The sequence below is a fragment of the Dermacentor andersoni genome, chromosome 9 (genome assembly GCF_023375885.2).
Source record: "Dermacentor andersoni chromosome 9, qqDerAnde1_hic_scaffold, whole genome shotgun sequence".
NCBI classification, from domain to species: Eukaryota; Metazoa; Arthropoda; class Arachnida; order Ixodida; family Ixodidae; genus Dermacentor; species Dermacentor andersoni.
Window position 1 is genome coordinate 7,355,703 of NC_092822.1, and position 19,921 is coordinate 7,375,623.

At 44.3% G+C, this 19,921-nt stretch overlaps 1 protein-coding gene across 2 annotated transcripts in view; it reads left to right on the forward strand.

The window, feature by feature from the left end:
- The window catches only part of LOC126526952 (uncharacterized), a 146,704-nt gene extending 128,830 nt beyond the window's left edge, over nt 1-17,874 (forward strand). For both annotated transcript variants that reach the window (XM_050174662.2, XM_055068457.1), the window contains 3 exons: nt 3,136-3,219; nt 10,375-10,443; nt 17,054-17,874. In XM_050174662.2, the coding sequence (XP_050030619.1) occupies nt 3,136-3,219; nt 10,375-10,443; nt 17,054-17,065 (165 nt within the window). In that variant the 3' untranslated portion in view covers nt 17,066-17,874. The remainder of the gene's footprint in view (nt 1-3,135; nt 3,220-10,374; nt 10,444-17,053) is intronic.
- Nucleotides 17,875-19,921: the final 2,047 nt, after the last annotated feature.

Genomic DNA, 19,921 nt, shown 5'->3' on the forward strand with positions numbered 1-19,921 from the left:
GCGGGAGAAGGCCCACAAGGCACACACACAATGGACCAGAAAAAGCACCGAGACAACTCGCACTTTCGCCATTTTGCATGACAAGGGCACAAGAGCCTCTGATTGGCTGTCTGAGCAAGGGCTGCGGGCAGGCCAGGATCATTTTTTGCAGGCAGGTGTCGATGGCTCGTCCGAAGCAGCGCGGTCACAGTAGGGAGAGCGGTTGGATAGAGCCGCGCCGTCGGGTTTCCCCGCAACCGCGAGGGAAAGACAACTTCTGGGGACACTTTTCCGCCACTCGATGTTCGATATATCGGGAGTCGCTGCTATTTTTGTTCAATGTAAACGTAACTTGTGCTATATAGACGCATTGTAACAATACCGTGCCCAGAAATTGTTCGATATATAGAATAATTCAATGTAAACGGGTTCGATATAGTCGGGTTCGACTGGATTTCGAATTTTAAGGATTCCTAATTTTCTGTGTATCCTTTGCGGCAGCTGGAACAGTAATCTAGCAAATGACAAGGTGCAGAAAGCGACTGCCTCGGTGCATCGCTTGGAAAACAGACTCATCAGGCTTTGCAAGCGCATGCTCTGCCCAGACAAGTCTTGCCTAGCAAGGGAGACGCGTCTCTTTTTTCACTCATCTTTCTGTGCGCGCTGGCAATCGTACCAGCTACGCGCGCGGAGAGATAAAACTTCCATGCTCGCAGAGATGCCACACGGTCACACTTTTCAGGCGGTGTCGTTTGCACATACTTGCATTCAAAATAGTTAACATGTCACCGCAAACGAAACTGTTGTGTCCGCGGCAAGCAATGTGAAAAACAAACAAAAGAAATAACCTGCTCGCTTTACAGGCGACATGGAACTTCTTTGTCGGTTCTTTTCTCAGCATCAGTGTCTCTTGTGCGTGCCACTCTATATACAGTGCTGCAGTTGTGCGTAGCAACAGAATCTATGGAAAATAGCAACTACACGGACCGAGAGAGCCTACAGCGACATTTGTGGGGTAACTCATACGGTGAAAACTGATGGGTTGATTGGCGAAATGGTTAATTTTGGAGCTTTGCTTTGGAATATTTGGAATTTTGCTTGTGTATGCATCTCATTTTTATTTGTACTTGGGAATGTCCAACTCGATTTGCAATTTTTTTTCGAAGGCATTTCATTTGCCGTGCATTTTAATAACCCCCTCCCTTCTATTCTTTATTTTTTTTTTTTTTTTTGAATAACATAAACACTACTTCTTATTATTCAAATTGGATTAAGTCGGTTTTCTTTAAAATATTTTTCATATGCTTACTTGAGAGTGACAGCATTGGACGATATGGTTTCAGCCCGTCTTGACATAAAAGATAGTTCTGCATCACTCAGGAAATTTTGCAACGGCGCTCGGGAAAAACCTGGGAAACTCTGGGAATTTCGAAATGTCAATTTGGTAGACACCCTGGTTACTTTTTTTTTTTTTTTTTTTTTAATACCAATTACATGTAGCAAGTTCATTGAAGAGTAAGCTGTAACAGGCAGTGCAGTTGTCGTGCAACAGCCCCACAGTTGTGCATGCTCAGAGGCAAATCCATCTGCTCAATATTTGTTTTGTCATCCTAATGCTGCACCAAATGTTGGCTGACGAATTAAACAAATTATTTAATTAAATGCTATGGTTTTACGGGCCGAAATTACAATCTGATCATGAGGCATGCCATAGAGAGGGACTGTAGAATAATTTTGGGCATCTGTTTATCATGCGCCTGAATCTAATAAACAAACATTTTTGCATTCTTCTCCCATTGAAGTGCAGCTGCTGCTACCAGTATCAAACCTGCGATCTTGAGCTCTGCAGCTCAGTGCCATAGCCTCTTAAGCTCCTTCGGCAGGCCCCCAGCAATACCGAAGCGCTACACTGCATCAAGTAACCACAATCTTCTGCAGTTTCCATACATTACAACGTTATCCTTCGCTCACTCCAACGTGCCCATCGAGCGACTTTTCACTGTCACTGCTGATGTCTTATAAAAGAACTAGGGGAGAAGACCAAAGAAAGTTTACAAATTCAATTGTTAGTGAAGATAAACAAAGTGTGAATTGCTGAATTGCTGATTGATGAATCAATCGCTGCTCTCCCGCTTGTCCCTCTGCCAGATCTATTCTGTTGTCTCAGTGCTTTACATTTCGGGAGAAATCCCACTATTGGGGGCGAGGTCTTAAAGGAGTCGCCATCTGTTGGAAGCGCCCCCTTTGCTTAGTATGAGGGATCGTGCGGCGCGCTCCTCACAGGTTTCGCTTACTGCACTCAATAGAAACACCACGTGGCAGCCCTCCTGGACATCTATGTAGGTAATCTCAAAACGAAGGAAGTTTTTTTTACTGTCGAAATAATAATCTTGGGTAAACTGAAATCATAGAATTGTTTGCAGGCACTATCTCTACTGAATACGAACAGTAAACGCCACTGCACACAGTCGCCGCGATGGAGTCTCCTGAACCGGCTTATTGGTGAAAGGTAGGCAGATGCTGAGAGCAAACTATGTGAAATATGTGCTTTTAGTGGGCTGTCTTTATAACCAAATGGAGCATAACAGAATGAAACCTCAATGCTGCGATCGCACGGGTTCTCAGTGACCCACTGTACACCTGCATGCATATTCGTGCACAATGTTTCGCTTTCGCTGCATGCGCGTTTTCACACCGTGCCGTGAGCTTTAGGCCACAGGATATGAGCATTTGTCAGTACATACGGAACCGTTGTTGCGTGGATACTACCAGAACTGTTCAAAAATAAATGCTTCACACAGCTACGTGTGATTCACAGTGGCTACGTGTGCATAAGGCTGACACCGAGCAGTAACCTACCATGCTGCACGCCTCCAAAGGCAGACACCCAAAGTGGGGAAGCCTCACCACTTAATCAGAACCGCAGGGCAGGTGGGACTTTCGTTTTCAGCTCGCTTCGGTGCTTCCGAAGCAGGCAGCCACTGTGTGCACGTGATCCCTCATGCCACGTCACGCCGACGATGGTGCCAGCTTTTCCAGTAGTGGAGCTCACCCCCAATACGTTTTTCCACATTAGTTTCACTGGGTGTCACCACTCGGTGGTGTGGAAATATATACGGAAGCAGTACAGTCTCTGGACGTATGTTGCACACCCAGGAAGAAGACATCAAGGAGCTGATCAGGAAGATCCTGGATGGGGCAGACCTGGAGGAGATCACCATGAAGAAAGTCATCCATGCAGTCAGTACTTTCAATCTCTTCACCATATTGTAGTAGCACTGACAAGTGATTATGTGACATGATTTTATGGCCCAAATTTAGATGGAACAGGGTGAGCTACAGAGGACAAATTCCAGTGTTTGGCATTTGTTCTGTGCATTTTGCTCAATCCTGTCTGATTTGCACGGTAAAATCATGTTCCATAATATTTCCAACCATCTAGCTCTCTTGCTTGTTTGACTAACAAGCCACTAGTATTGAAAAAAAAAAAAAAGAAGGAAGGTCAGCACTGCTGTCTGGCTATTGTTCGCTTCTCTCAAAAAAGATCTGAACTATAGAGAATTGAACCTGAGGGGTGCGATCCCCCACGTACCTTGCAAGTAACTTAGTTCTGAGTAAAAGTTAACCAGAAAGGTCATTCCAAAGTACAACAAACTAAAGTTACAGTAGCTTAAGTAGAGTATTCCAGTTATGAACAAGCATGCCCGGGATACATTGGTGAAGATGATGCCATCATTTGCAGAACAGTTATCTGTCGCTATACAGTCGAACCCATATATATATTGAATCTGAAGGGGATAGCAAAAAAAAAGTTCAATAAATAGATAATATATAAAATAAAAATATTAGTCAAACCTGGATATATTGAACGTGGATATATCAAACTAGTGCGCATATCAAGCACTTTCTATATTACCTGGAAACTGCATGGATTTTTAATTCTTTCATTTCGAATGGGGTTCGACGTAAAATGCATATGTCAAACCACGTGCGCTCTGTTGACAGGCGGCGAACTTTCCTGCAACACACTCGAAGATGGCGGTAGTGCAATGGGCATTCCTGACTGCTGCACACTAAGCCAGCTGCACACATCGATTGCGCTATTTGAATGTCGACTTGGCTAGTTCAACAACGAATTGCATTTGCCGCACTGACTCCTCCTCAAATCCGCGCTCTGTGCCTGCAGTGCCTCGTGAGAAATGGCTGTTCACTACCACAAAGGCGCGACAGCACTCATTTACTGGGCTCACTCATAGATGCCATGGCGAGCACCACTTAATACTGTGTTACTGACAGTGGGTCGATATGCTTTGATTGCAGCAGAAGTAGCGGCCAAACGAAGACTCTGCTGAGGTTGATCCCGCAAGCGTTGATGTTGCCCCGCTCCCAACTTCAGCTGGGGCTGTAGCTGCTTTGGCCCTTCTATGCCGCTATTGCGGCACAATACAGGGCGCCGGCCCATCGCTTGTGGATCGTTTAGACATTTCTTACGTGATTTTATATGTTGAATTCTGGCTGTATTGAACCATTTCGCGATCACGCTGTTTTATATATCAAGGTTTGACTGTATATACAAAAATTTTCAAGGCGGTATTACAGCTGTTCGTTCTATACAATAAGTATGTCTGGGTTTGACTGTATCTCACTATATTGCTTGTAGTATCTATCTTATAACCAGTACCATATTTACTCTCATAATCATCACACTTTAAAAAACACAAATTGATGCCAATTTAGGGTGCAATCATTATGCGGGGTAAATTTTTTGTGAAAAATATGTGGTGTCCATGGGAATGCGTTGGAATGTGTTTACTGTGGGATGACAACAGGTCAACCAATAGGTGGCTGCGGCTGTAACAGTGTGGGACATAAAAACAAATATGGCGGCTGACAGAACAAGCCAAATGAGCTTTTTTTTTTTTCGCGAATTTGTTTTATGTATTGAAGTAGTTTCTTCCGTATCAGTAATGAATGATACTGGCATACCTGCGGCAACAATGTAGCCATGTCTATTTTGAGGGTACAGAAACAGAGATGGGTGTGCTGAGCTGCCAATGACATAGAAACACATGGCGGGCACACTGTGAAAATTGCATTTTTTTTTCAGTACAGTCCTAATACGGCATGCTTCCACTAAAGATGGGCGATTATCTTATCTAAGATTATCTTAGCTGGTTATATGCACCGGCATATGTACAGAGTACACTTTTATCGATGCCCTCGAGTGCAAACGGGAGGAATTGAATGGCACCTGTTCTATTTTGTTGCTTTTGACCAAAACCATTATAAAGCCAACAAATAATGAAGCCAAGTTTCGTTGTAGATTTTTTTTTCTCCCTTGAAGTGCAGGAAGTGATGAAGGGAATGAAATGGGGCATCTGCTTAACTCCTTCCCTACCATGGCAAAAATAGGTGCTTTTAGTAGGTCACACCAGATTTTTTTTTTTTTCTAAAGGAACTACTGCACTTAATATTTTATGTAATACACAAGGAAAAAGCCGAATTTATGTACTTTTCCCGTATAAAAATTTTATTAACGAGATGTATGTTGTAAAAAGATATAAATTACCAAAATCAGGATTGCGATAATATTGAACAAAATTTGTAAAGACATGCACGTATCTACTAAGAAAAATAACAAAAATTATAAGATATACAAAATGTATTACCGTCTAATAGGCACCATCTCCGAAAAAATCTATATTTTTGATTGAACAGGTATTCCAATACAAAACATGAATGCAAGCTCTACAGTTGGGGGCGTGCCGGGCTGCAGCCGCCGATGTTCCCGGGTGTGCTTGCGTCGTCCTCACACTCAAAGTCTGATGAATTGCAGCATCCTGAGACTCGCTGCTGCTCGCTCCATCGATAAAATCGCCTGCAGATGCACCAGAATCACAACACCTGCGATTTTTCGAAGCATGCACTCCGCTCCGGGAGGCGACCATTTTTTGCTTTCTACTAATCGCTAAACTTTGCAGCACATTGAAAAATTGCCGCCTGTCGATAAAAAATCTAACTGCTTAGAAGGCAAATATATAGTTGTTCTCCTTCACGTACAAAGGCACATTGTGTCCATGAGCGGCGCGTAAGGTTTCTAAAGTGGTGTTTCAAACAATCGATGCTTCCCACGCCTTCTTTATCCTCGGCGCAAGTGAGCAGCGGCACACGCCGACGATCGCAGTGCCTCGATAGCGCACCACATCCACTCCCCAGCTGTTCATTGCAGCTTCAAGACTTTTTACCAAGTCTGTACATAGAATAGTATGCATATTTGTAATTTCCTGTGTGTACTTTTCTTTGGCTAATAAAAAATAATGGCAATGACTTTCTGAACCACCCATGTAGTATTCCGGCGTTCGTTACAGCTGAATTTATTTATTATTTATTTAGAAAATACGGCAGGCCTTGTAGTGGCCCCTGCAGGAGGCGCAGAAGCACAGAAAAAATAAACAAGGAAATGCAAGAATACATGAGTAGCAAAACAGAAATAACAACAAAAAATTACGTTGGAATGATTGCAGGACAATGAAAAATAAACTATTTCAGAAACACTGCAACAAAACAGGATAAAAAGAAGCAAACAACACTTTTCAACTGTCGCATGTTCAGCTGTCAACGCATTCAATGCTGTCAGTGTTAATAAGTAGCGATATGGGCAAGTTATTCCATTCGGTTATTGTGCGAGGAAAGAAGGAATATTTAAAGGTTTGGTCCTGGCAAAATACGGAGTTAATGACTTGGAGTGCCGGTGCCTTGTTACTCGCCCTGTTAGTGGTTGTATGTATTGCTTGTATGTATTCTTAAATGAAGGCTCAAAATATAATTTTTTTCAATATGATCCTTATACATAATACAGTATAACCTTAATTATACGATCCTGTTATATACTGTGTTGTGGCGCGAACATTCGCGATTGAGAATGCGTTCCTGGAAATTAAAAAAAAAAAAATTTTTCGGCACCAATGTTCAGTCCATAGCGAAACTGCAATTGTATGATACGTTTTTTGGCTGCTAGAAACACGAATAGGAATGAGGCGCACGATTGAGAACAGTAGCCCCTCAAAGTAGCAGTTTTACCACAATACTCACCCGCCCGTCTTGTGTGAAAACGCTGGTGTGCACCAAGTTTCTTTTTCCGGCATGAGCAAATCTCTCAGGTCATTGCACACCGTATTCACAGCTATTACCACCAACCCTATTGCGATAAGCATCTACAGTTGTCCGCCTAACCCTGCATAAGGTGCATAACCCTGCATAAGGTGCATAGGTCTGCATAAGCATACGTTTGGTGTGTTGCGACCCAAGCACATGAGTGCTGGAACTTGCCGCGCCTAACCACGCGCTGCTTTGTTGTGTTCAGGGAAAAGAGAATCCTGGGGATTGAGCCACTGCCATGTGTTTGTACCTTTATCCCTTGGCGGAGGCAACACACCTCGTTGGCCTCCCCTTCACATAGTCTGCACTCCCGGACCCACCCGGGGTTATCGGGCACTTGCCTTTTCCTGTCGCCCTCTCCAACCTCTTTCGTTCTTACTTTTACGCCAGCAGTGGCCCCATGACAGTGCCTCCTTTTTCCTTTTGATACGTGTCGCTGCATGACAAATATACTTTACTGCAATCCAGTCTATATGCTGCATCACACAACACAGCTGTACTGCAGTGAATTTTATTTCAAGAATGGAAAACAGCAATTTTCAAGGGTTCGAGTATTTTGTATGGTAAAAATGTCTTTTGAAACGAATTGAATACCAACCCATTCGAATAGAATATTCGCACACTGCTTTTAATTGCAGCACATATTTCAATTTACCAATTTTAGCTGATGGGTTAGTTCGCAATGCGATACGTATCCACTTGGAACAAATTTTCAGGATGAGTCTAGTTTCAAAAGATTCATTTGCAATGTCTGCAATGAAATGCATGGGCTTTCCAGTTACTTTTGTGCTTCATTGCGTAAAATGATGGTGTCTTAAAAAAAGTAAGTGAAACAATGGTGCATTTTTACCACAGGTTTCGCTGTGCATATTTCAAAACCTGTGCTATCCTTAGAAGTCACTCGTTGTGGATATGTGTTGCAAGCTTACCAGCTACAATTAGTAAATTCTAATATGAGCAACCCTGTAATTAATTTAAATATATATATTTTGTTACTCGTCTGTATGGTCTGAGAAAAAACTATATGCCTGTACTGATTTGTTAGGAGCCTGAAAAACTAGCCGAACCACTTAGGCAGCAATCTTCTTGAGGGAAGGTTTGGGTACGGGCTAGTTGGTATTCCATGGTTGGTATTCCATGGTTGGTATTCCGAGCTTTTTCGAATCTTGAGGGAATGTGAGTGCACATACTAGTAAAGTCATTTAGAACACAGCTAGTTTGCTTTGGTACAAAGCTGTGGCAGACAAGGCAAAAAATGAAGCTTCACTCCCATCCTTGGAACATGAAAAGTCTGTTGGGTTGCTGGGCTAGCTTACTGCATGAATGTGCGTGATTGACATGCTGTGGCCTTGGAACCTACCGGCATCTGTGCAAGCGGCTTCTGCTAATGGCCTGCCCTCACTCTTCTGATCTAGTTCACTCTTGTGCTGAGCACCGAACATGGGTGTTTCACTGAATGCACCTATTGTTACAGAAAGAAAATAGCAGAAATTTAATTTGTGAATTGAATTATTAAAGAATTCACTGTTTCGTTCTCATATCCAGGTATTGCACCAGGTTGTCTACTAACCGTAAAAACCGGCAATTCTCAGGGATTTTTAATAGTCTGTAAAAACTCGGGGAAAATTTAGGGAACTTGTGCTTCAATCAGCGCAAATTAGCTGTCATTTTATTGAAAGGGAACAAAAGTCGCTCTACTGTGGCTCGAGTAAAAGAGAGAAATCGTAACTAATTGTTTTTGATGCCGTGTCGTTGGCTGGAGGAGTTGCCAGTGTACTGCCCGATTTTGCAGATGCCCGATTTTAGTGAGATGCTCGATAATGCTGTCAGACTTTCCGGACTCCTTGCCATGACCGCACGTCTGAAACAGCATTAATTAAAGCCAACACCGCTATTTTGATTATTATGCTGCCCCAAACCAGCGCTCTCGCACGCAGATCCGCTGGCAGCCGTAGCCGCCACCGTGGCAACGCTAGGCTTAGCTGCTTCGACGTTCGCTTTTAAGGTTGTTGCCATTTGGTGCCGTGTTTTTCATAGAAAGAATTCGCCGCTGTCAATAATGGCACCGACCCCGCATCTGTAATCCTCACGATTGCCTTCGAAGATTAGAAAGAATAACGCGTTCTTCAATGGCGGTTCCCGAAAGGCAGCTTCGCCTCAGCACAGCAATGTTACGCGGTGAAGCGTGCATGAAGTATTGCGGTGAACTCTAACAAGCGTGGCAAGGGGCAATTGTCATGGGACACAGTAGGTATTGCATAATTGTACATGCATGCATACACTGTCTCTTATCACAGTACGAGCACCGATATGCCTAATAAGTGTACTGGCAGGCCTTCAGAGCTTTTTCGAGCATGCCTGTGAGGACTTGAGCCTTTAAGCCTTAAGGGCTGTAAAAGACACGCATCCATTTTTTCGGGCATTTTCATGACCCCTAGGGAGTAAAAAAAATCGGACGCTTACTGTACAATTGACCCGGGCGATGCTTGAAATGGTCCATGGGGCAAACGCGCTGCAGAACAAGGACAAGAACAGAAATGATCATCGCATTGGGGAATGATCGAGAAAGGAACTGTTCCACCTCTTTGAAGGAGCTAGATCTGATAAAGCAAAGTGTTCGCTGACGCAAAGATTCAGGTGACCCTCATCCAAACCAAAATAAACTCTTGAAAGCAGTGAAACACAAAACAGACGCATTGTGCGTGGGCTAAGAGTATGTGAGGACAGTTGAGGTTGACTTTCCAGCTGCTGAGAAAATCTCACTTGCGACAAAGTTCGCGCCTAATACCAATGATCTTGCTATCACTTGATAGAAATCGCTCATTTTCGAAAATGTTTGCTTCTGTATGCATCTACTTTTATTAGTATTTGAATATGTTCAACTTGGTTTGCAATGATCTTTACCATTTACTTCTTGAAGATGTTTGCTGTGCATTTTGCTATCCTCCAGTTTTCTATTTTGAATAATATAAACAGTGCTCTTTAATATTCAAACTGGATTGTTTGTTTTATTATTATGTTCTTAAAATGCTTACTTGTGAGTAACAGCATCGGGCGCCGTGGTGTCAGCCTGTCTTGACATAAAATAAAGTTCTGCGTTGCTCAGGAAAACTTGGAAAACTCTGGGAATTTGAAAATGTCAACATGGTAGATACCCTGCACACACCCTTATGAGAAGCTCAGTGAAGTTGGCCATTTTCAATTCCTTCTAAGTGGAGTGTGAATGTTCTTCTGCAGGTCTTTGACAAGTATCCCAACCATGACCTTTCTGGCAAAAAAGAGTACATCAAGTCAACAGTACGATCGGTAAAGTATTTTTGACTGACTCTTAGCAAAAGGTAGCTTTGATATTTTTGTTTAGTTTAGTGAAACATCAACCATTGTTCTTGATTTAAAATTAATCCTGACCTTTCGTTTGCAAGTGCTCCACGCACTTATCATGCGACTCAAGTTTTATGATATACAGTCAAAATCCACGATAATGAAATCCCAGGACAACGAAATATTTTTGTGACCCCAGCATGCGCCCATAGGATTCAATGCATTTCGCATCACTCGACAAAGAAATGTTAGTGAACTGCGATCCCGCATCATTGAAATGTGCCAGAATGTTGCCCTGCATATTACATACCGTAGAAACCCGCGTTTAATACGAACCCGTATATAGTACGAGGTGAAATTTTTGGGACGCGAAATGCGGGGGAAAAAAGTTTTATCCGCATGTAATACGAGTTAGAAAAACTCGAGGAAAACATTTATTTAAATTGCACTTCGTACTTCATTCACTCTCTTCTTCGGATAGTTCTTTGTCGGACATACCTTCCCAGAGATACTCATCCTCTATGCCATCAAGCGCGTTTGTGATGCCGCACTTCTTGAATGCACCACGCACAAGGTCCTCTGGTATGCTGCTCCATGCGTCCAAAATCCACTTGCATAGTGCTGCTGGCAAAGCCCACTTCATCCGCCCGGTCGGCGTCACTACAGGCTCACCTGAGCGCATCCAATCTGCGTAACACTGCTTGACCGCGTCCTTGAACAGCTTGTTCACGCCAACATCTAAAGGCTGCAGCTGAGATGTCATCCCACTCGGGATAACCATGAGTTCAGTGCCGGATTCACGCAATAACCTCTTCACTGAGCCTGCCAAATGGCAACGACAACAGTGCGCCTGGCCGCCTACACCAAACGGACTTTATCCACTCAAGCACAAGCTTCTGGTTCATCCAGCCTTTCTCATGGCATCTCACGACCACATTTTGTGGAAGCTCTTCACCTTTAGGCACTGTCTTGCTCTTGAACACGACATAGGGCGTAAGTTTGCGTCCGTCTGCTGTGCACTACAACATGACTGGACATAAACTTGTTTAGAGTTATTTTCGTGCATGGTAAGGGGCGATGGCATGTCGAGATGAACCGGTGTTTTGTCGGCATTGTCGATTTGCCTTAGCTGGAAGTTCTTGGACTTGCGTAGCGAAATAATGCGGCGCTGGAAAGCCACAAGCAGCTCGTCAATTGATTCAGGCAGTTTTTGCGAAATCGAAGTTCGGCCACGTAAGGAAAAACCAGCACGGCACTTGCAGCGATAAATCCAGTGCTTGCTCACTTTGAAGGAGGAGCTCGGTCGCCCTTTTTCTCTTGCAAGCTCCTTAGCTTTTGCCTGCATTAGCTCCACGCCCACAGCTAGATGCGCGGCTCGCTGTTGGCGTACGAACTCCATCCGGGCGAGCTCGATTTCTGGGAATGTCCCACTCTTCGGGCCACAAAAGCTTTTTCGCTTTCTGCTGCACGCGAAAAGGGCTTCCTTCTGGCAACACCATCCGCGAATGCTCCCCTTGTTGACGTCCAACTGCCTCCCGGCTGCACTGTTGCCGATGTCCTGTACGGCTAAAATAACCTTTCCCTTATAAGCAGCCGAGTGCTTTTTCGTGGTCTTGACATCTTGGTCCTTCAACGCGGAATAAAAAAGATGCACTTCACGAAGCATGGTTTGCACATGTGCTGCCAAGGTGCGCACTCAACAGTAAACGATGCTCTAGTCACGCAGCAATAACGAAACCAAGCCGCAGCCATGTAGCGATGAGGAAGCCGAGCCATAGCCACGCAGCAATAGCAAAGTCAAGCCATAACCATGCAGCGTTAACGAAACCGAAACTTCTAGCCGAAATTTCTGACTGAAATTTTCATTCGGATCCGCATATAGTATGAGGCGAAAAGTTGGGACGTTAATAATAGGGAAAAACCTCGTATTATACACAGGTTTTTACGGTACTTGCACAAGGCTAGCACACTGCAAAATGTGCTCAAATGCCTTTGCTTCACACTTCTAATGCGTAAAATACCATCACATTACGCTTTCATGGGCGCTGTAATTTTGTTTACAAAAACAGCCAAGTGCCGCATCTTCCATGGAGAGAATCATGCCGCGGCAGTTGCGGTGGCACGTGATCCTGCAGCAGCTTTCATTTCACGTTTCTTTTTTCTTTTCAAAGATATCACATTCCATTGCCCTTTGGCACTGACACCCAGCAGCCAGACTTCATCGTTATAACCGAGAATACGGCATGGGGACATTGTAGTAAGCGGGTCATTCCTCGATAGAAAACATACAAAAGTTGACAGTGCAGCAGCTTTTCATTATACAACCGATATATTTTTAAAGCCGGTATCATTATAAGTGCTTTTGACTGTACTACAACCTTCCTATTCAATATTTTTTTCACCAACAAGAATGAAAAATTCAATTCAAGAACCAGTTGTTCTCATGTAAGGATAATTCAGTACTATGAATTTTCAGCACATTGAATATTTCATAATAAGTAGCAAAATTTTATGCTTCATTTGCGTTAGTAGTGCCTCAAAATAACCAATTTGTTACCTGAAATACTGCACACATTAGCAACTTCCGAAGCTGTAAAATATCAAGTTTCACCATCAGGCGCAGACACTTCTGATTGGCTGTGATAAATCCACGCCAACCCTATCACCATCATCTGCAGTAACGGCGGTTTACACGAATAAAGACTATACAAATAATTTCGTTGTTCTTTGTAAAAGTGATATTGTGATCACACCCCTTGGATTCTCGACAATCTTCAAGGATAGGGGAGAGCATCGGCTGGTGAAAAACAAGTTTAGTGAAAAGGCCACCTGTACTCGAGATTGATCAGCAGGTCAATGAATGACACAAAGAAATAAAATTCTTAGGTGCTTCAGGGCTTAGGCATCGTTTATCGACAATGAACAATGGCACGCCATTTTCAGATCTCGGACATGCACACCATTCAGTGCTTGCTGCGCACTTTACTGGCAGCCACCAGTGCTCTCAGTGAGCTTAGGCGCAGTGTGTGTAATAGCTCAAGGTGTGTTACCTGTGCACTGGTTCATGTGTGATAGTGGGCGCACACTCAAGAATTATGTGCTCGGATGTGTGGTGTGTAATCTCACTGTCTGTGACTGTCAGTATGGTGTGTGGACATACACGAGGTGTGTGCAAACCAGTCGGAGATGACTTCTTCACATAAATGCACATTCTTACTCCCAGCATGTGCAATCATCGTCAGCATAAAAGGATTTGTGGATGTACTGCATGCAAGTGTATTAGATTACTCTTGTTGAATTTAGTTTCTAACGCTAATTTGGGTGTTCTTGATAGGACTTTTCCAAATAATGCACAGTTTTTGGTGTTCTCGTGACACCTGTTATATCGAAATTTCAATGTAAACTTAAACCTCAATATAGCAAAATATCTAAGATTTTGTAAATTCTTGTTATAGAAAACCCTATATTTAAAACCTCAATACAACGAAATGTGTTTATATGTGATCACACTATAATGAAATTTCACTGCCATGGCAAAGGAATGCCAAGACAATAAATGGAAGCTTCAGCAGACTCAGATGTTCAGATAATTGAATTACAAGTGGCTGCTTGCGAACGTGCCTTTCAAAATGTGCGACACGCCGACAAAGAGGAGGAGCGTCATGCTCCACCTGGTGCGATAATCTCTGCCGAGTGGGTGTGCTGAGATGACGTGGCATCATGTGTGCTGTCTTCCTGCATATTAAGTACTGGACATTGCGTAATCTCGAGTTTTGTAGACGTGTTGAAGGGAGAGGCAGACAAAGCATTCACTTCCTGCTGCCGGCGCTACAGTAAAACCTCCTTCATTTGAACTTCATGGGAACAAAAAAAATGTCCACATTGACCAAATGTCGAATTATGAGTATATTAAGAAAATTATAAACAAATACTTACCACTTCAACACACTTTTATTTACTGAATGAATGAGCAGATCCTGTTTCTGGTTTACACAAAAGCAGTGTGAAAGCTGCAGTTTTCATCTTGCCTTCATTTGAAACATGTTTTTCACTACTGTGTGCACATCCCATTTATTCACAAGTGAGCTGGTTGCCTACAGATTGTCCATCCATCACGATATTGGGGGCGAGGACTTACGGTGTCACCATCTGTCGGAAGCGCCTCCCTTGCATAGTATGAGGGATCACGCGGCACGCTCCTCACAGGTTTCGCTTACAGTGCTCAATAAAACACCACGCAGCAGCCCTCCTGGACATTTATGTAAGTGCTCTCAAAACGAGGGAAGTTTTTGACTGCCGATATAATAATCTTGGGCAAACTGAAAGCAAAGAGTCGTTTACAGACGCTATCTCTTTACCAAATACGCACAGTGAATGCCACTGCACGCGATCGCCGCGATGGAGTCTCCCGAACCGGCTTCTTGCGTGAAAGGTAGGCAAACGCTGAGAGTAAACTATGTGAAATAGGGTCTCATAGTGGGTTGTCGGTATAACCAAATGGAGCATAACAGAATGAAGCCTCAATGCAGCGATCGCACGGGTTAATTCGCAGTGACTGACTGCGCATCTGCATTCATGTCCGCGCACAATGTTTTGCTTTCACTATGAGCGCGTTTTAGCACCATGCCACGAGTTTTAGGCTGCAGCATATGAGCATTTGACAGTACACAAGCAACCATTGTTGCGTGGACGCTGTCTGAACTGTTCAAAAATAATTTCGTTATAGAGACTTCCAACGCCTAGCTACGGTGACTGTGATGTGCCATTGCGACGATTCAATCTTTTTTGTCTTCTAAATTCTTGGACATTTTAATATTATTTCTTCATGTTGTGTTGCACTGTATGTTTATCGGTCTTCTCGGCATGCGATTTCCCTCTGCTTCTTTTTCGTAATCCAGTGCATTAATTCATAACACAAACATGACCATATGCCATGCCTTTTTTGAATGTGCGTCTTACCACTCCCTTTCCGTTCCAGTGAACTTGCCAGTATCTAGCATCAACAAGTTCATAGACCAAAGCGGCATGACATTAGCCGAGCATCTCAGTGCGCGTTTTCCGCTACTCACCGCTGAGCCGTGCTCCCGCATAGGTTGCAGAAAATATTGCTAGCCTTTCCTCCTTCCCTACAAGAACCACTTCTCTCTCTACTCACCGAACATCGCGCAGTCCCGGCGCCGTAGCAGATGTTCCTAGTGTCTGTGCTTGCTGCATACCAGAGTTGTAGCCGATGGCTGTTCGCCAGTTCCAAGTTTCGCGAGCCAAGCTTCACACAGCTCTGTGTCCTGTGGCTACGTGTGAATAAGGCTGACACCGGGCTCCGTTGCGTACATCCGGGACTGCGGCACCGAGCAGTAGCCTACCATGCTGCATGCCTCCAAAGGCAGCCACTACCTATTATAGTACTTATAGTACGCAGGTGGGACTTGTGGGAGATGTCGCGGTTCTCCTCCGTACTCTTGGGACAAAGGAACGACAACACAGTAGTGCAAACAGTCACAAGGGCATTTATTGCACCTTTCATAGATCAATGCCTGCTAGCCGAGTTGCTATCCCCAAAACATGCTGATGGGCGCGCGACAAATCTAGAAGTCCGACTTACCGCGACCGCATTGCGAGCGAATATGTTCGCCCCATGCTGGATCCCAACGCCTGGTCGTTCGCGTGTTCGGTCACGCCAACGGTCGTGCGTTCCAAGGCGGCCACGCGAGGCGGTCTCGCAGAAGCATGGTCGCAGCGCGCGCTGAATGTCCACGCTGTTCGCCGGCCCGCCGGGAAAGAGGCAGCGCCTTGTCCCTCGGCGCCCGAGTAACCCCGCCGCGGTGCGACGGTCGCGCCATCTCTCGCACCGCGCTTGTACCACTCCGAGCGCCGCGGGCGCCAGGCCACGCGAGCCGTGCGGGAAAACAGCATATCAGGGGATGCGTGAGAGTCGCGCATCCCCACAGATTTTACACTTTCGTTTTCAGCTTGCTACGGCGCTTCCAGAGCAGCCGACGCGGCCGCTGTGTCCATGTGATCCCTCATGCCACGTCCCGCCGATGGTGGCGCCAGCTATTTCAAAACAGTGGTGGAGCTCACCCCCAATAGCTGGTGCTCTTCATCCTCGACAGCTTTGCAGCGAGTCAAAACAAAGCAACTGCTTACCCTGTGAAAGTTGTCGCCTACATTAGACAAGCACAACTGATGTTAGACGATGTTAGACCACCACCACCACTAGTGACATATTTCACACATTCGTGTGGAAGTGCAGCATACATTCTCATTCTTCTAGGCACTCTGTCAATGCAAGTGCATTATTGAACTAATAGAATTTCACAAATTGTGTCAGAAAATTCATGAAGTGCACAAGCTGCAGACATGATGGCTAGAATTTTAATGTTAACGGGGTGGCAGGTATGCTTACATTAAAGCAGTACCTTAAGTCATATTCTTGCCGTGTTTAGTCGTGGTCACAGTCTTTGTACTTTTTGGTGCCTTTGTTGCAGAAAAGAGTATTGGCTGTAATGCTTGGCTTCGTTAAAGTTTTCATGCGTATAAATAAGCCTTGGTTGTTTTAAACAGCAGTGTGTGCCTATCGCTGTCTTCCTTCCAGCTCATCTCATGATTTGGTTCAAGCCCAAGGCCCTTGCAGCAGCGCTGAGCACGGAACGGTCCCCAAGGGTCCTTTTTAACCCCTTTTCCTAAATTTGCTGCTGATGTCCTTATTCTCCTCTTCCACCGAAGATGCACACTCCACCTGGACTGTTGCCCCCTCGTGGCTTGGCGGTGGCAGTGGCCATAGGTGGCTTACATTTGTTGGCATGCTCGCTAGGTTCTGTTGGCTGTGTGCAAGGAGCAATTCTCTAGTGGCAGACCGAATGTTTTTACGAAGAACAAATGAAACAGTCTCTTTCTTCCATCTTTTATTTCCCCCACCCCTTATTTTTTATCCCTGCCCCTGCACAATGGGATAAATATGGAGCGTGTGACAGGTAGTTATGGTACAGTACCATTACATTATAATTTTTACATCATGCACTCATGGTATTCCTTTGAAGACCCCAAGCTGCAAATTAACAGCGTTTTTTTTTTTTTCTTCCTGCCACAGTAAACAAGTATGATATTGACTTGTTGCAAACTTATTGTAGAAGCCCATCTTGTATACTTAGGTGGGTTTGTATCTCCTCTATTTTTTTTTTTTTTTATTATTTCAAGTGCATTGTATATAAGCCATTCACTCATTGTTGGTCTGCTGCAGTTTTAGAAGCGCATAGCCTTTTGAATAAATTCAAAAGCCATGGTGGCGTTATTTGAAAACAAAAAATTGATTTTAGTGTATTGTGTAGTAGTTTTAGCAGCCACAAAGCCTTGTTAAAATGCCTACGCTCGTATCAGTTTTACGAGTGGAAATAAAGTGGTTTTCATTTTGCACAACTGGTTCCTTGTCTTTAATTGTGCTGAAGTGGGCACTGCAGAACAGTGGAGAATGACTAACAGGCACTAAGATCATGTCAGTGGTTTGTGTTAAAGGTGCCCCATGATGCTATTTTTTGGCGTCCCGAATTTATACGCAAAATCGGTGAAGGGCGACAGAAGTTGAGCTTGAAATTCATTTGAGCAACAGAGAAAAAGGGAAGCATGTGGTTTCACAGTTCACTTGCCCATTGGCGCCATATGCTGGTACCAATAAGAGGGCCATTAGTTTGAGCGTCTGCCGGAAGTTTGCCTGGTGGTCGTATTTGCTGCAGTCACCACTGCCCACCCGCCGTGTAGCTCGATGGCTACGGCATTGGTATGGTGGCTAGAGGGGGAGGTGTCAGCATCGGCTGGGCTGCGTCGCGTATGGTGGTGCGGCATTTTTTCATGACAGCGACAGGTGGCGCGCACGTCGTCTCCGAGATGCCTAGCGTGATGTGTTAGAGCAATCTCTCCGGCTCCAAGCGCGTGTCGTGAAGTCTGTGGTGAAGTTAGCTTCGCCTTCCCCGCTTTTGTTTGCTTGTCTTAAGGAGTTCTGAGTAGCCTTCTTGACCCACGCCACTGGAAAAATTTGGTCGGTATGCAGAGTAAGCTGGATGATCTTCTAGATGTGGGCCACCTAAATGAAGTTCACGAGATGGTAAAGCATTGTGATGCGATGCCAGATCATCGTGAAATGGTGGGATCAAATAGCGACTCTCGCATACCCTACTACGTTAGCGGGTATGTTACCGGGAAAATGCTAATGAGAACAAAGTGCGAAGAGTGTTCTCTAGCTGTTGCTTCAAGCAAAAGACTCGCGCTTGCTTCCGGAAGAGTCGTGCTTTACCAACCACATGGATAGAGGTAGCTTACTTCACCCATCTCAGGCACTAAAGACTTGGTTGCTGCGATGGAAGATGCCTTCACGCATTGTTTCAGCTTTAACAAGTTGAAGACTGACAGCATCACTGGCCTTATTTCCTGCCTGTCAATAAATAAGCTGGATATGGTTGGCTGTGCGCAGCATAGCGTAGAAATCACCAACCAAGTGATACGGTTTTTTGTCATCACGAGGTTGCGCGTCCTTGTCGCAGGAGAGAACGCATCGAAGGAAGGGAAGCGAGAAAAAATGACCTCAAGTTGAGTCGCACAACATAACTGTATAACCGCAATGTTTATATCAGCAAGACCAACAAAAAGCGTTTGTATATGTAAAACAGGAATTGTTCAAATCACATTGTATGCCCAGAAATATCTGCATATCTGAACAGAATTTCCCACCCAATAAATTATTGTTTGCACTGCACCTTGTTTACCGTTTCTGGGTATATACCTCCATTATATATTGGATTTGCGCTCCATTTCGTGTCATATTGTTTGTTTGAGAGCTAACAACCATGTATATAGAGTCGTGTGTATTATTTTATTAACAATAAATGTTTTTTAAGGCATTTTTGGCGTTATTTGAGCGGTACTAAATACGCGAACTTAGTTCTTTGCAGGTTTTTAATATTGGAAACCAGATTTAATTCCCTTAACGCTCTCATTATGCTAAGTTTTGACCATTGGTGCCTACAGTTCTACCTTTCATTGCAAAATTAAATAAACTTGAAATAATCATGGTTCACTCGATCAGCCCGTTTCAACTGAGGCGCGCACCAACCAGTAGACGATAAGGACAAGCGCCTGTAGCTCAAGGCACTAATAAAGTCACGCCAGACAGAACTGCATACGGCACCCCATAATAGTCCCTTAAAATGATAAAGCGGCACTGGCAAACTGCAAACAACCGCCTACTGCGGAAGCTTTCTGTTTGGTGGAATTATCAATTCGACAAGTGTTGCGCTGAGCGCGAAGCTAAAGCGCGGCGATAAAATGACCAAAATTTAGTACATAGTACGTTAGGCCAGCTGCAGTGATAAAGTCGCCTAGCCTTTAAAATGATTTCCGATGCTCGTATTGCGCCCCAAGAAAAAGCACTTGACAGCGGAATCAAATAACCGCAACGGACCTTAGGCAGCGT